This window comes from Plutella xylostella, chromosome 14 (assembly GCF_932276165.1).
Source record: "Plutella xylostella chromosome 14, ilPluXylo3.1, whole genome shotgun sequence".
NCBI classification, from domain to species: Eukaryota; Metazoa; Arthropoda; class Insecta; order Lepidoptera; family Plutellidae; genus Plutella; species Plutella xylostella.
This window is the reverse complement of record NC_063994.1, coordinates 3,112,345-3,127,436: the sequence shown is the minus strand read 5'-3', so window position 1 is coordinate 3,127,436 and position 15,092 is coordinate 3,112,345. Positions and strand designations below refer to the sequence as shown.

The 15,092-nt window shown below is 39.9% G+C and overlaps 2 protein-coding genes across 4 annotated transcripts; one reads left to right on the top strand and one right to left on the bottom strand.

The window, feature by feature from the left end:
• Nucleotides 1-699: 699 nt before the first annotated feature.
• Nucleotides 700-8,184, bottom strand: LOC105385784 (nucleosome assembly protein 1-like 1). 3 transcript variants are annotated; one of them, XM_038120568.2, is made up of 9 exons: nt 8,036-8,184; nt 7,566-7,677; nt 6,144-6,351; nt 5,653-5,798; nt 4,980-5,110; nt 4,485-4,645; nt 3,951-4,139; nt 3,160-3,282; nt 700-900 (listed from the first exon to the last, which is right to left on the bottom strand). In XM_038120568.2, the coding sequence occupies exons 2-9, from the start codon at nt 7,667-7,669 to the stop codon at nt 778-780; spliced, it is 1,185 nt and encodes a 394-aa protein (XP_037976496.1). In that variant the 5' UTR covers nt 7,670-7,677; nt 8,036-8,184; the 3' UTR covers nt 700-777. The 3 variants fall into 3 exon arrangements, with proteins under 3 accessions (XP_037976496.1, XP_037976498.1, XP_037976500.1); XM_038120570.2 differs by having other exon boundaries at nt 701-900; nt 6,144-6,309; XM_038120572.2 differs by lacking the exon at nt 700-900 and adding an exon at nt 1,076-2,170 and having other exon boundaries at nt 8,036-8,183.
• A 425-nt stretch (nt 8,185-8,609) lies between these two features.
• On the top strand, nt 8,610-13,824 carry LOC105385814 (RNA polymerase II-associated factor 1 homolog). The gene is made up of 10 exons (XM_048625319.1): nt 8,610-8,800; nt 8,893-9,268; nt 9,550-9,839; nt 10,024-10,222; nt 10,652-10,834; nt 11,229-11,320; nt 11,729-11,851; nt 12,407-12,614; nt 13,069-13,221; nt 13,489-13,824. Exons 1-10 carry the CDS (start codon nt 8,733-8,735, stop codon nt 13,543-13,545), a joined length of 1,749 nt encoding a protein of 582 aa, XP_048481276.1. The 5' UTR covers nt 8,610-8,732; the 3' UTR covers nt 13,546-13,824.
• The last annotated feature ends 1,268 nt before the right edge of the window (nt 13,825-15,092 follow it).

The window sequence follows — 15,092 nt, the reverse complement described above, 5'->3', positions numbered from 1 at the left end:
CTAGCAATTTTTTTAGTTTGACAGCGTTAAAATTAGAATTTCTGCCTTCAGAATCAACATCATTATAATAGGAATGTGGAGTAACGAAGCTGCTTTGAGTTCAAACATAAAAACGCCTAGGTAAGCATATCATGCGACTGCTTTGAAGAAATACATTACACCAGAGTCTACCCATAATACAGACGAAACACAATGGCTAATAATTTAGTTCTCTTTGTCAATACTGGATACTGATATCTCAATGTACAGTTATGTAACATCAAATGAATAATCACGGAATATCTCTAACATCACTATGTATTTAGAAAACTGCACCATAATTTATCATATTCATAATACAATGGAAAAATATAATCATTTGCATCTTCCATATACATACATAGGGGCAAAGGATATTTGAACGTTTATGTCGACGCCTTTAATAACTACAAATATTCCAATCAAACCGCTACAACTGTTATGCGAATATAGGGCATTAGGAGGTTAAGTTGTCACAGGATAGCTTCAGGGCTTAAATTTTAGTGCTTGTTCACGTTAAACTCGCGAGCGCAGACGTTATGACATTGATATATCGCGTCCGCGAGTTCAATATGAACAAGCAGTAAGGCGTCAACGTTCCACTATGAGAAGTTAGGGTTTCCACACATAACTGCGAATTCGCATCGCAAAAACGTCTCCCTTCAACACGCGGTTGTTCCAGAGAGTGGGACGTCGCTCGCGTCGCGCTAATTCGCAGTTCTGTGTATGGCCCCTTGTGTGTGAACACTGCGGTGGGGTCTACTGCTGCTTGCACTCTGGGGCCGCGTCGCCGCCCGCAGGCCCCTTGCCCGGCTTCTTGCCGCGCCGCCGCGGGGCAGGCTCGTCGTCCTCACTCTCCTCCGTTGAGCATTCCTCCTCCTCCTATTAAAAAGCAAATTTAAAAACTTATGTTTATTGAAATGTACCTATTATATTTTTAATTCTAAATGATTATGTACTCAGCCTCTTGTGAATTCTTCAGCCACCGCAATTTCCACATTGTTCGAATCGAAACGCATGCAAAATTAAAAGGTCCAAGCAAAAAAATAAAACACACTTTGAATAAAAAGCATTCAATTTAATGTCATCATAACGACATGCCAACACAATAAAGCCATAACTATGTTTAGAAATAAGGTTCTCATGAGTTGCCTGCTACATTGACCATATTATGCTATTCAAATATAAAAAGTTACGTAAATAAAAATAAATATACATTATAATCCGACCTAGCTATTGTCAACATTACAAAACCTATCAAAGGATGGATCACAGTGTATTAGTGATAATAAAATCGTTAAAATGCATTGTTTGGCACTAAACAAGAGATTCAATTTATCAATTCCATAGCCAATTTATCCCTTAATTAAACTAAACGGCAGTTTCTGCTTGGATAACAATACTATCTGTAACATGGAATGACAAAATGAAACTTAAATTTTATTTAAGTATGAAACAAAACAAAAATATAGCCTTAGAGAAATATCACATGAAATTTTCAAGTACATGAAATCGTACACAAAATACATTCTATAGTTATACAATAAATAATGAAAAAATAAAACGAGAAAATGTACAGCTAAAATAGAAATGCAATATCCATAGTATATGAAGTTATAACATATCCAATAACTCTAACATGCATATACATTAAGAAGGCACCATCTTCTCTCGCTTCTAATCTAAGTAGTAAAAAATAAAACTGCTCAACGGCAGAACTAAGTATTCACGGTAAAATTCTAAAACATATTTATCTAGTCAGCGGATAAACCATGCATAGAAAAGTCTAAATGCGAGCTGGAAATCCTCCATTAAACATCTAGCGTAACAACTATCGTAATTTAACAGAATAAAATAACGCTGAGGGAGTATTCTCTATTCGCTGTGCGAAGTAATTTCGTTAGTTTATTTGGTAAAATGCCAAAAGGCCTAGACTTAGATATGCAGTAGATATGACCGCGTTAAGACTGAAGCACAACCATTTATATGTGCGATGGGACTAGTGTCAACAGTGAGGATACATGAGAGTGTTGTTGACATTAGTCCCGCGACAGCTGGCCTAACAGAAGGCGAGGGCAGAGGGCGACCGCCGCCGACCTCAGTCGTCCGACACTTCCTCGGTGCCAGAATCTTCGTCAGAGAACGAGTCCTCCTGAAATTAAACGTTCGGTTTTGTTCGACTGCTGATGACGTCAGACGAAGATACCGTATCGACGGAGTCTATGGCTATACTACCACGAAAATCGGCTGCCTGCGCTCCCTATTCCCTTACTATATCGCAGTACGTAAACTGCAGTACTGTAAAACTAATAAATATTGGTAAAAAAATGCACATGCTTATATAGCTCAATGATAGCTTGACAAAATTCTCGTGGTAATATATGCGTTCGCGTAGTTATCTGAGAGATGCCTTGAATGTACATCTGATAACTGCAGGAAAGCTTATAGATGTGGGATAAAATAAAAAGAGGATACAGTACCGTCGTCTAATGTCATAAAATAAAATAAATTGGAAAGGGATCATAACATCTAACTAAAGCAAGCAAAGAACTACCATGCGCAAAGACAACCAAGCTTAAATTAAAACTGATAATGTGGAAATACACGATGCCGATGGCTGTAGAATTCACTAAGTTTGTGTACAGAAGCACAGTTTTTGTTGCAATTAGATGCCAAGGATGCTATAGTATAAGTAGGCCAAATATGGTATTTTTACAACATTTATGAAAATTATGAACCACTGCCGAAATGCGTGTGTAGTTTTGTCCCTTACAACATGAAAATGGAATAATAATGTGAACAGTGCACAGCCGTAGACATAAGAACATCTAAATAAGACAGGAGCATCAAAATGGTGTGTGAATGTATATTCTGTGCTATAATTCTTGTATTTATGTAAAATTTTAATCCATAAGTTTTATGCACAATAATTGCTGTTTCTTTTATAATTCTACTATTCCTTGAATCACGTAACAAAACGCCAATCGCATCTCGGCGACCACCATCTCAACAGCTATTTTTTTTACTTGAAAATGTGGGTCGCTGAGTAACTACTGTCATTTTGTTCCGTTACTCATGACACTCAAGGCTTGCCCCCTATTATGTGTGGCTAGTGCACTGTCCACTATCCTGTCTACTGACCTCCTCCTCGTAGTCATCATCATCGTCGTCGTCGAGCCCCTCGCCCGTGTACAGCAGCACGGCGCGCGACACCACGCGCTCGCGGATGTAGTGGCCGATCTCGAAGTCGGCGGTTAGGAGCGCCTGAGGAAGTAAGGGTTGATGTTTATTTATTAGATTTTTCAACAGACGGACCCAGAGGTTATGAGTTTATGACGCCATTTTGAATTTCTAACTGGTGGGATATGAAGAGGATTGGTTTGTCTGCAGTTAGTAGGGTTCACCAGAGAACCAGCCAGATTCTTAAAAAACATGAAGTATGAATTTAGCATAACATAATATTATGATAATAGTGTGGAGGAGTGGTATCTATCTATACATGTCATATAAAATTGATCTTTTTTTCCTATGAAAAATAGAACACAATGGTTCTAGTCGAGTCAGTGATAGGTGAGGTGTTAAAAACGTCGATGACCTTGAGCTTTGGGGTCATAGCTGAATAAGCTACGCTAGGACACGTGAGCCAGCATAATCTACTGAGGGGTACGATCTATTGATCACATAAAATCGAGAACAAAGGCATTGTTCCGAGTTTGTCATGTCTGTTAGCATTTACCAACCATAAGAAGGCACTATAAAAGTCTGATATACAATCCATTGAGGTCTTCAAATAAATGACTGTGTTTAGTCTAAAACTGAGTTACATTGCTCAATACAATTCAATACTTGAATATATGGGGTTTCCAGTTCACCTTACAACAAAACATAAGAAATAGTAGGTATATAAAAAAAGTGTTATCAGCTGAATGTACCTGAATATCCGAAGCGAGGGTGGAGTTAGAGTCATCGGGCATGGTGGGAGGCGAGAAGAAGTTGAAGAACGAGTCAGCCTGCACAGACTTGGTGACGGTACGGACTGAGCCACGGGACTTGTGCTTCTGCTTCTTCTTTATGGTCTTCACCGTCACGTTCTTGCCTTTGTTCCAGTTGATGTCGCAGCCCTGGATAGATGAGAATACTTTAAGAGTTTTTTTTCCTATAGGTGGTGCGTGTTGTTGAGTGAAATGGGTTCCTCAGTTGGTAGTGCATGTTAATTGAACATCATGAGTTCAGATTTCGGTGTAAGGTTTGTCATCATATAATTTTATTAGACTATATCCCTTTCCATGGGGAAAGACATCTGACAGAACTCTTATTACATTCTAATAAGGGTAGTTTTTGTTTGTATCAGATGTCTTTCCCTGTGGAATAGGATATAAAGTCAATTATTTCGTATGTGCGATATAGTTACGATTACGATTTTTTGAAGGCATATTTTTGCGTCTAGAGTAGTTTTAGTGTCTTACCTTGCAAGAGTAAATTTCGGGGCCTTCAAACTCCAAGGGGTTCTCGTCATCGGGCTTGCACTTCATGGAGTATTCCTTGGTCAGCACCTTGTTTGTGAAGTATTCGTTCGGTCCAAAGTGGAACTCTAAGGTGAAGCCAATAGGGTCTTCGTGCATTTGCACTGAAAATGAAAGTAAAATCTGTAAGTTACAGGAATCTACAAACACTTAACAATTGTATTTGGGTTTTTTTCTCAGTTGGTAGTGCATGTTTTTGAACATCATGAGTTCAGATATCGGTGTAAGGTTTGTCATCATTATAAAAATATTCTGTCTTCGTCAAATACTCATTGTATCAAAGAGGCTGTAGAAGTTTACATAAAATATTTAAACCCATTCTTCACTTTTCTGTGAAAAAGACAAGGGTTTGTTATATAAATATTCATTGTTTGCATAATTTTTGTAAACTTCAGACATGTTAAGGTTTGTGAAAGACCACTAAACATAAAATATTACCTTTGATGTCCTGCAGAGCCTTGACAATGGGCTCATCGTGCTCTTGCATCATTTCGGACAGCATAGAGACATTCCTGAAGATTGTGTACCAGAAGTCCGGAATACCCTTGACATTGGGGTCCATTGCAGGCCTGTAATGCAAGTTGAAGTTCAGATTGGGTTGTTGAGATGAATGTGTAGAGGCTATTGTCATGATAAGTGCCTCAGTTGGTAGTGCATGTTTTTGAACATCATGAGTTCAGATTTCGGTGTAAGGTTTGTCATCATGTGAAATAGCATTTTTACAACTTAACATCTTTATATTGAACTTCTAAACATTTCTAAGCCTCTTTTAACTCTTTTTGGACTAGCCAGTACTTATGGATGAAACCAGCCACAAAGTATTAAGCATACCCTATAACTGGTAGATACCTACTTGACTGCTTTAGAAAGTCAGAAAGGTCAACAGAAGACATAATTATGATCTCCTAACTAGGAAGTTCAGGGTAGATTCGACACGTGACTAAAGATTTCTGTCGCGCTCGCTCTCGAAGCCGCGCGACGGAAAACTTCTGTCACGTCTTGCGCCCCGTGCTTGCCTTTCAGGACTCACGAGGCTAGTTTTTTAAGCTAGCTATATGCCTTTTACAGTCGACGATTTATTCTCTGATGCTATTGAACTATTGCCACTCACTCGTCCTTCTTATCCTTGTCGTCTCCGTCGGTGATGGCGGCGCCCTGCACGGCGCGGGCCAGCTCCTCCTCCTCGTTCTCGTCGCGCCACGGGTTCACGCACTCCGCGTCCGTTGGCTCGTAGGCGCCGTTCACGATTTGAGCGCGCTGGCGGGGAAAAGGAATGTTGTGTTATAGGACTTGTGGGAATTACTAATGGGCAAAGAACCTCGTTACATGAATGTATGTAGTACTTTTAGACATTTTTTTTAAATGGAAAGAGGAATAGCCTTGAGTGTAAGGTGACAAAATGTGCATCTTCTGCTATTTGTTTTAGTGGCTACTATCATCATCATAGGCCACTGCATCTTGACAGATGATTGTTACAGCTGCAGGGGCAGTGCATTTCATGTAAGAATATGCATACAATATGACTGGTGGGATGGTTTTCGTAGAATAAGAAAGACCTATCAATATAATAGAACAAAAATGTAAGATGAATAAAAGACTCACCTTTTCAAACAGAGGCTTGTACATCTTCTCGTACTTGCACTCCAGGGCATGCACTTCGCTGTAGAACTTGGACTCGATGTCCACAAACTCCTTCTGCAGGCTGCGCAGCCCACGAACCCTGCGCCTCACGTTGGGGGGCAGGGACGCCATGGCTTCCGCGTGGATCCTGTTGGCGAGAGCAGCCAAGGCCTCATTGCATGTTATACCACTGGAAAGGAAAGGACCGATGTGTTGGAAGAGGTAGGATGATGCAGGGTTAGTTACAATAGGTTCTAATTGCTGATGTTTTAGGAAAACCACATGGATTTTTTTGTCAGAGCAAGCAGCATTTTTAGGTGTTTGTTGCTGCTTGGTTCAATATACCTTGTTAATTACAGAAATTATTGGAAAGAAAAAATGTAATATCAGCTGTAAAAGTTTACCAGACCATAACATCACTGCCAACATACATGCAAATTGCATTAAAATTTATGGCAAGATTTTTATCTATTCTGGGCTTTGCTTGACCACTTTTCATGAGTAAATGCTTATGCTGACAACTTGGTCATGCAGCATGATTTTCAGCTTAGTTTAAAAATGGATAAAATCCATTGAAGAATACTTGAATGACTAGTCTGATTTATTTTACCCTGCAGTTTACTGATATTAGAACCTAGTTTTCAGGGTTGGTGATTAGGTCTTCAATATGATGGTGAAAAGGACATTGGGGTTCAATGAACTTAGGGGTAAAAAACAACAGGTATTTAAATAAAAAAGGACAGTACAGGATGTCCACTAAAAACACAATGGTAGGGTCTATTTAGGATATTCAAAAGTATTGTGTTAACAGTTTAAAGAAGTATTGAAGATATTACTTTTTTTGCTTTTAATATGTGTAGGTAGAGCTTAATAATACCATGCTCAGTCAGACATGAACAAAAAGTAATCATTATCTTTTTATAGGAACATTCTTATTCCATAAGTAGACCGTGAATCAGAGTTCAGTGACCCACATTATTGTAGGTACCTATTTTTTATCTTACAAGGTAAATACAATATTTTATGCAAAGCTTATCATTTTAATACCTTACCTAGGTATTAGGATTTAAGTAATATTATGCAAATACATAAAATATAATTTTTCATTAGTAAGTATCCAAAGATGTGCATAAGATAAGAAATACCAAATGTTAAATGAGTCCAATTAAATAAAAATAGGCCATGGGGCGGTATGACTCATCAGCCATGAATTGAGATCAGCCCATCAATTTGGGTAGGATTAGAACCACATGATTCCCATTTGGACAGCACACTATTTTCGTTTCATTAACTTAGTCAAATTGACAATTAATTTTGACATGACAAAAATTGAGGTTATGTTCTCATGTCTTCTTCGCAGTTAGCCAAAAAGCCGGTATGCCTTTGTTAACCTCATGTACGTACCTCTTCATGAGGTGTGCGGCCAGTTCTCCACCCCCAACCATCTCTTCCTCCTCCGCAGACTCGAGTTCGGACGTCACATCACCGGCCTTTTCAACGGTACCCATTGCAATATCTACAAAAAAAATAAAAGACCATGTTACCCAGCTTTGCGCCACGTTGTTCCTATCAGCCGGCTTCCGTTGTCCAAGAAGTCAGGCCAAACACAATAGTAAAATAACGCTTCTTACGGTCTTTGAAATATTATTACAGGGAGATTTCAGTAAATTTTATGATCAAAAACTTAGTGCGCAATTGCGTATATCAACGGTGCCTTGTCTCTGACCACATGGTCGACATACTTACCAGAACTTCCACTATCAGATTAACACAAATACAAGGGGAAAAATATCTAAAATCACGAACGGAAGCTATAAGCGGCTAAATTTTCAGGCACAAATGCGTTTTTCACAAGATAATTACATAAAACGTACCTTGTTACCGACTAAAGTTGCAAATAAAAGAAAGATGGCGGTCAATTTCGACAAGTGCGAAATCTGAAAACGAACTGACTGACTGAAAGAATGAAATAAAACGATCGTTGAATGAAGTAACCATAGACAAGATGGTAGCCAAACCGGAAACAATGTTGCCAGGAAAGAAAAAAAGGTCAAATACATAAAAATATTACTGGTATTTAAAAGTATGTGAATAAAGTTCCCGGAATTTGCAATTTTTATTAGTTCATTTAGGGCGTCTTGCACAACAAAGTTAAATAAAATTAAATCTATGACCTCTTGCTCTGACATTATACTGTCAGAGCAAGAGACAAACAATAAAATTTTTTTTAACTTTGTTATGCAAGACGCCCTTAAAATCAAAATACCGAGATACATCCTTTCGACCCGAGCTGAAAATAGATTTATGCAAAAATAAAGGTAATACTTACTTGCAAGGCTGTAGCGCGAGGCTATCAGGTTTATTTAATCTGTGATTATATTTTTTTGTCAAGTTTCCCATACTGATAAAAGTCAGATTTATTTAGTCTATGGTTGCGAATTATTTTGCTTTGATAACTTTGATTTCGTTCATTTTGTAATTTGTGAAATAAATCAGGTGTTTAATTTATTTAATAGACAATTATGCGACAATAGCAATAATTAATTGTTGGCTTAGATCCTAATTCTAAAGATGCCACCTACAGTGAATAATAGTGAGTCTGACAGGGACAAACGTCCTCAAAGAACCGGAGAGAGGAGGTTAGTTTTGTTTGTTGTTGTAAAACCAAATTTTGTTTCTTATAAAACACTACTGAACACCACAATTACAAAACTACGGCAATTTCTTACAGATCTGAACTAGTTACCCGCGTGAAGTACTGCAACACTCTCCCAGATATCCCCTTCGACCTCAAATTCATCACATACCCATTTCCATCTGATCGTTTCATTCAGTACAACCCGACGTCTCTAGAGAAAAACTACCGCTATGAGGTGTTAACTGAACACGATTTGGGTGTGCACATAGATCTGATTAACCGGGACATTTACCAAGGCGATGGGAATGCTGTATTAGACCCCGCTGATGAGAAGTTACTTGAGGATGATGTGCTCACGCCGCAAGACTCCAAGCGGTCGCGGCATCACGCCAAGAATGTGTCGTGGCTGCGGCGCTCCGAGTACATCTCCACTGAACAGACCAGGTTTCAGCCTCAGAGTATGGAGAAGGTATGCTAATATTTTTTTTGTATGCAGAAGTAGGGATTAACCACTCACATTCAGGTGACCCATTGGTAAACCAGACACAATAGATTTTTGTTGTCTCTGAAATTCCGGGATTAGATGGGTTAATTATTGTCATTAGTATTACCTTTACCTTCTTCAGTTTTTCAGCATGAGTATTGTATAGTTTCTAGGCTAAACTAGATTCTTAACAACACTCCCTCATGTTAATTGACTTGTTTTGTAAAATAGAGTATCCATAGTACAAATGTAACTTTTCATTCCAGGTTGAAGCTAAAGTTGGTTACAATGTCAAGAAGATATTCAGCGAAGAAACCCTGTACATGGACCGCGAGAGTCAAATCAAAGCCATTGAAAAGACGTTTGAGGACAACAAGAAACCTATAGAGAAACACTACAGTAAACCAGGAGTTGTTCCGGTGGAGATCATGCCACTGTTTCCTGACTTTGAGATGTGGAAGTATCCATGTGCTCAAGTCATCTTTGACACGGACCCAGCTCCTTCTGACAAGAACACAGCTGGACAGATTGAGGCCATGTCTCAAGCTATGATTCGGTAAGTAGATACATATATCCACTTAAGAGATTTGAAGTTAACTGTTCATTTAAAACCTAAAAATGATACAATAAGAGTCAGTTATACTCAATATGTAGTTACTTCTTCATAAATATATGATGCAGTATGCCAAACTTCTTTCATACTAAAATACCATAATCTAACTTTAAATTCCACTTTCCAGAGGTGTGATGGACGAAAGTGGAGAGCAGTTTGTAGCTTACTGTCTCCCAACCGAGGAGACACTGCAGAAGAGACGCAGAGACGTGGCCCAGAACATTCAGTACATGGATGATGACACATATGAGTACAAGATGGCGAGAGAATACAACTGGAACGTCAAGAGTAAGGCGTCTAAGGGCTACGAAGAGAACTACTTCTTGGTAAGGGTTCTGATATATGGGGATTTTCTATAATAAAATACATATTATTATCTGATGAAGGCAGAAATATTGAATAAGTATTATTCTCTCTCTCTTGAAACCGAAAAACAAAAAAAATGTCAACAAAGGTAATAACTAAATCAACATTGCTGTATTCAGCTATTGATTGACCTATTGGTCTTATTTTTTGTCAATAAAGCCTATAGTATAGTAGACAAACTGTTCGCCCGTTACTATGTAACTGCAACTTGCATAGAGTAAGCGCAAAACAAGCAAAATTAACCAATACACCAAACAGTTTGCCAACCAGTTGCAGTCATATTCAATGATTCTGTTATTATAATTATAACTTGTGCATTTATATTCCGTCTTATCTTAAACTTGTAACCTGTGCATTCATCCTCTAATTCATACAATCCCATCCACCAGGTGGTCCGCAACCACACAGTCTACTACAACGAGCTGGAGACTCGCGTGCGCTTGTCGAAGCGTCGCGCGCGCGCGGGGGGCGTCCCACAGGCGCTCACCCGCCTCGTGGTCACCCACCGGCCGCTGTCGGCTGCCGAGCACCGCATGCTGAGGCTTAGGGAGAAGCAGCTGGAGCCGCAGCAGGTAGGAATTAATGCAGTAGCCCATTTTACGCTTATATAAAGTGCATTAATGTTTTGCTGTTCATATATTCTGTTCGAAGGACTGATGTCACATACTATAACTTTGTTATTTTTCACTTAAAATCTGGCAGCCAACCCAGAATAACCTTGGATAAATATGGCCAAGCCATTTTACCTTTCTGAATTTCATAAGACATTATTTGAGACTTTAGCACCATTGCATGATTGCACCATTCATCGTTATGTTTCCTTGTTAGTCTGTGTCAACTGCAGCCTGCAGGGTATATGCCTCTCCACAAGTACCACGGTCCTGTTCTACACTCAACAAAATGGATGACCTGTTATTTTAATTATATTTTATGTTAGTTTCATTCAACATTACTATTAATTCTCAGGAGGAAGACGAAGAGGAAGAGGAGGATGATGATGAGGAGGAGGAGGAAGAGAAGCAGGAGGGAGACAAGGAACAGAGTGCTGGGAAAGAGAGGTGAAGTTTATTGTTAATTTATTATTGTCAACAGCTAACAATATGATACTTCCGGATTCTCTGGACAACTGACCGTAAAAGACAACTGCCCAAAAGAAAAAGCCAGCTGAAAATTTACCTGACTTTCACTTTACCAACTTGCCGTAACATGCTCCTGAACCGTACATGGAAGTTTGTGCCTGTCTGGAATAAGGGTTGGGTAGGAAACAGACCTGATGAAATATCTGCCAAATTAATTCTGTCCAATACTCGACACAAGCCTTAATAGGTCCGGATATTAAAAACACACGAACTAGGCCTAAAACCCTTCCTTCATTGGAAAGAGACCCATACCCAAGCAGTGATGTCGTGATGATGATGAATTACACACAAGACATCTAAATCTAAATTTCATCCATTGTTTTCCAGGTCCCGCTCGCGCTCCAAGTCTCGTTCCAAGTCCAAGTCCAAGTCGCGCAGCCGCTCGCGCTCCGGCTCCGGCTCGCGCAAGTCCCGGTCCAGGAGTGGATCTGCCAGGTCTGGTTCTGCAAGGTATGTGGAATATACTTCTGTGTATGGAAAAAAGAAGCGTCTGTAGTCGAGCGAGCTTCGGTAATCGTAACTGGTCACTGAGGTTAAGCAACACATGGCACGGTCAGCCATTCGATGGGTGACAGATTTCAAGTGGACTGGTGATTATTTTGTGGACGCTTCCGTGCTTGGACGGCACGTTAAGCCATGGGTCCCGGTTGCTGCTTCGGCAGCAGTCGTTAAGCCTAGTCAGAGACCTTCAGGCAGCTTGAAAACATCTGACAGTCGGATTGCCCACTTACCGGACAACTCTCTCAGCTCTCAGCACAAGCTTGCTTGTGTTGGGGTCCACCAACCCGCACTAGGCCAGCGTGGTGGACTAGGCCTAAAACTCTTCATTCATTGGAAGGAGACCCGTGCCCTGGCAGTGGGGACGTGAAGGGTTGCGATGAAGGAAAAAAGGCATCTTCTGATCATGATGATATTTACTAATTGTGCCCACTTATCGCAGATAGTAATTCTCACATTACCTTAACATATTCACCTATTTTCTTCTAACCACAATTTCGTTCGCAGGTCCCGTTCAGGCTCGCGCTCCCGCTCGGGCTCTCGAGCGACCTCCCGCAGTGGCTCCCGCGCCTCCTCTCGAGCCAGCTCCAAGGCTAGCGGGAAGGGCTCACGAGCTAGTTCCAAGGCCAGTGGCAGACGGTCTAGAGCTAGTTCGAAAGGGTCCCGGGCCAGTTCTGCTGGCAGCGCGCGTTCGAAGAGCTCTAAGGGGAGCAAGGTATGTATTTAGAGTTGTGAATTGAAAAATTTGTGTAATTGACTTTTAATAGATATACATTGAGAGTGTGGAGTGAATGAGACAGAGGATAGGGTAAAATGGCGAACAAAGCCGACCCTAAATAAGGATAAGGCAAGGAAGAAGAAGAAGAATATATACATTGAGAAAGGTGTAGGTTCATACAAACCGTAATTAATCTCATAGTAACTAAAATATAAACAATTTATTTTAAAATTTAAATAGATCAGTCTGTATCTGGTGAATTGATAGGTTCCTATTCTAGCTTTGCTTCATAATAATCGGTGCAGCTTGAGTTAGGCCAGATCAGTCTGTTTCTGGTGACTTTATAGATTCCTAGCTTTTAATCGGTGCAGGCTGAATTAGCTCAGGTTATGTTATTCCATCTTCACGTTCACACAGAATATCACTCACACATCTAACCACAATCCCACAGGCATCCCGCGCCTCATCCAAGGCGTCGTCCCGCGCGTCCTCGCGTTCATCCCGGGCGTCCAAGCGCTCGTCCCGGTCGGCTTCGAAGGCGTCGTCCCGGGCCAGTTCGAAACGGCGGTCCGGGTCGGAGAGCTCCAAGAGTGGCTCGCGACAGGTGAGATATTTATCTTAGTACCTATAGGCAGCCATAACTGACTAGCCTTGATGGGGATGAGCATAAAATTGTCAGGTCCAGAGTTGTGAAGGCGGCAAATTTTATACCTTATCAAAACTTCACAAAATGATATTTTATACCTTATAAAAACCTAACCTTAAACTTTAAAAAAAATATAAAATGTGGTTTTTAAACCAAGAAAGCTTTCGATATAGCTACTAATAGGTATATTATGCGAATAAATAACAATAATAAATATTGTTTCAGGGATCGCGAAGTGGATCGGCGTCCAGTGCCTCGTCGAAACACAGCGGCTCAGACTAAAACAACCTGTATTTTAGCCCTTGTAATGAATTTGACTGTATTATTTAAGTTCTAGTTATTATAAAATAATTAAGTTAATAAATATTTGATTTCATAATAATTATGGGAGTTTTTAATGTAAGGGGAAATTAAAAGTAAATAGTTCGAGATAACGTTTCATTTATTAGTATTCAATTTCATTTGATTAATACAGTAAAAAAACTATGGGTCTCTAATTATTGTTAGCTGATTTTTAATACTATAAAGTACCTAAGTAAACATAGGTAAATCTGTTTTAAACACAGCCTATTTTGCACCAATTTTCTATAACATTTTTTATGACATGGAAATAATAAAATCGACTTGTGAATTAAATTTCACGAACGGGATTATAAAGTTAAATTTGCATCTACGTTGGTTCATTTTAAAATATACTGAGTGTTGCAAAAAGGGTATACTATAACGCGAATTGTGAAATTCTCATTTTAGTTTCGGGCTTAGATGTACAATGCTGCACATGTAGGTTTCGGCTTAGTATACCCTTTTTGCAACACCCTGTAAATGTAAAACATTAGTATGTTCTATTCTGTGATAAATACATTTTGATAAAGATTCTATCAGGGTTTAATTCTATGAAAAACAGTATATTAGTAAGACGATCAACATTGCCTATAAAAATACAGGGAATATAGATTCTAATAGTAATGTTCTAGGAAGCTAATTTCATTAAATACAGTCGATTCACCAACTAAGTATTAGGTAATTTTAAAATATTGCTTTTTCATTCACACTGTTAAATATTGCTATATCTATCACACACAGCCAACACCTAAGGCATAGTAATAATATGAGTAAGGAAGGAAGAGTAATCAAAAGATAATCTTACAGAGTAAAAAGGGAATAAATTACCAAAAAGGTTTTATACATTTTATGGTTATTAAATCAATGCGCTTAGGATATTTAAAGACCCGCTCATAATTACAGTTCATAAGCGCTTAGCCTGTAGATATTAGCTGATATTTGTCTGTTGTGGTTCAGATAAATGCGGATAAAGGTAGTCATATTATACCTACTACTGAAGTTGTAGTTTTCAATAGATTTAAAACGTGTTCTCAACGTGGGGATGTCAGACCTCCAGTGGTCTCAGGCGGCACTACCCATCAGGCATGGGGGTTTGGGCATTCGTCGCCTTCAGGACATCGAGCTGCCGGCTTTTCTGGCCTCGGCGAGCGGGGTGTTAGAGTTAGTCACTCGTATCTTACAAGTCAATGGTGATGACTTTAGCATTCCGTTCGCTGAAGAGGCCTTGAGTCTCTGGCGTGCTCGTTGTCCTGGCTGTGATGATCCCGACTTTCCCGAGCGACAGCGCGCTTGGGATGAGGAGATCTGCCGAGTATCCCTCGATGGCCTCCTAGGGCATAGCTCGGGGGCTGAGCGTGCGCGTCTGCTGGCTGTATCCCGCCCTGAGTCCGGGCTGTGGCTTCACGCTTTGCCATCGCCGCACTTAGGGACTTTGTTAGATGACAATTCCTTGCGTGTGGCGGTGGCACTTCGTCTGGGCTGTGACG

Excerpts from the sequence above, each read along its gene's own strand:
- LOC105385814 (XM_048625319.1), top strand. The coding sequence starts at position 8,733 with ATGCCACCTACAGTGAATAATAGTGAGTCTGACAGGGACAAACGTCCT. Across the intron at positions 11,852-12,406 it reads GCCAGGTCTGGTTCTGCAAG|GTCCCGTTCAGGCTCGCGCT; the intron begins GTATGTGGAATA and ends TTTCGTTCGCAG. Across the intron at positions 12,615-13,068 it reads AGAGCTCTAAGGGGAGCAAG|GCATCCCGCGCCTCATCCAA; the intron begins GTATGTATTTAG and ends ACAATCCCACAG.
- LOC105385784 (XM_038120568.2), bottom strand. The coding sequence starts at position 7,669 with ATGGGTACCGTTGAAAAGGCCGGTGATGTGACGTCCGAACTCGAGTCT. Across the intron at positions 4,646-4,979 it reads GGCTCTGCAGGACATCAAAG|TGCAAATGCACGAAGACCCT; the intron begins GTAATATTTTAT and ends TTTCATTTTCAG. Across the intron at positions 4,140-4,484 it reads CCGAAATTTACTCTTGCAAG|GGCTGCGACATCAACTGGAA; the intron begins GTAAGACACTAA and ends TCATCTATCCAG.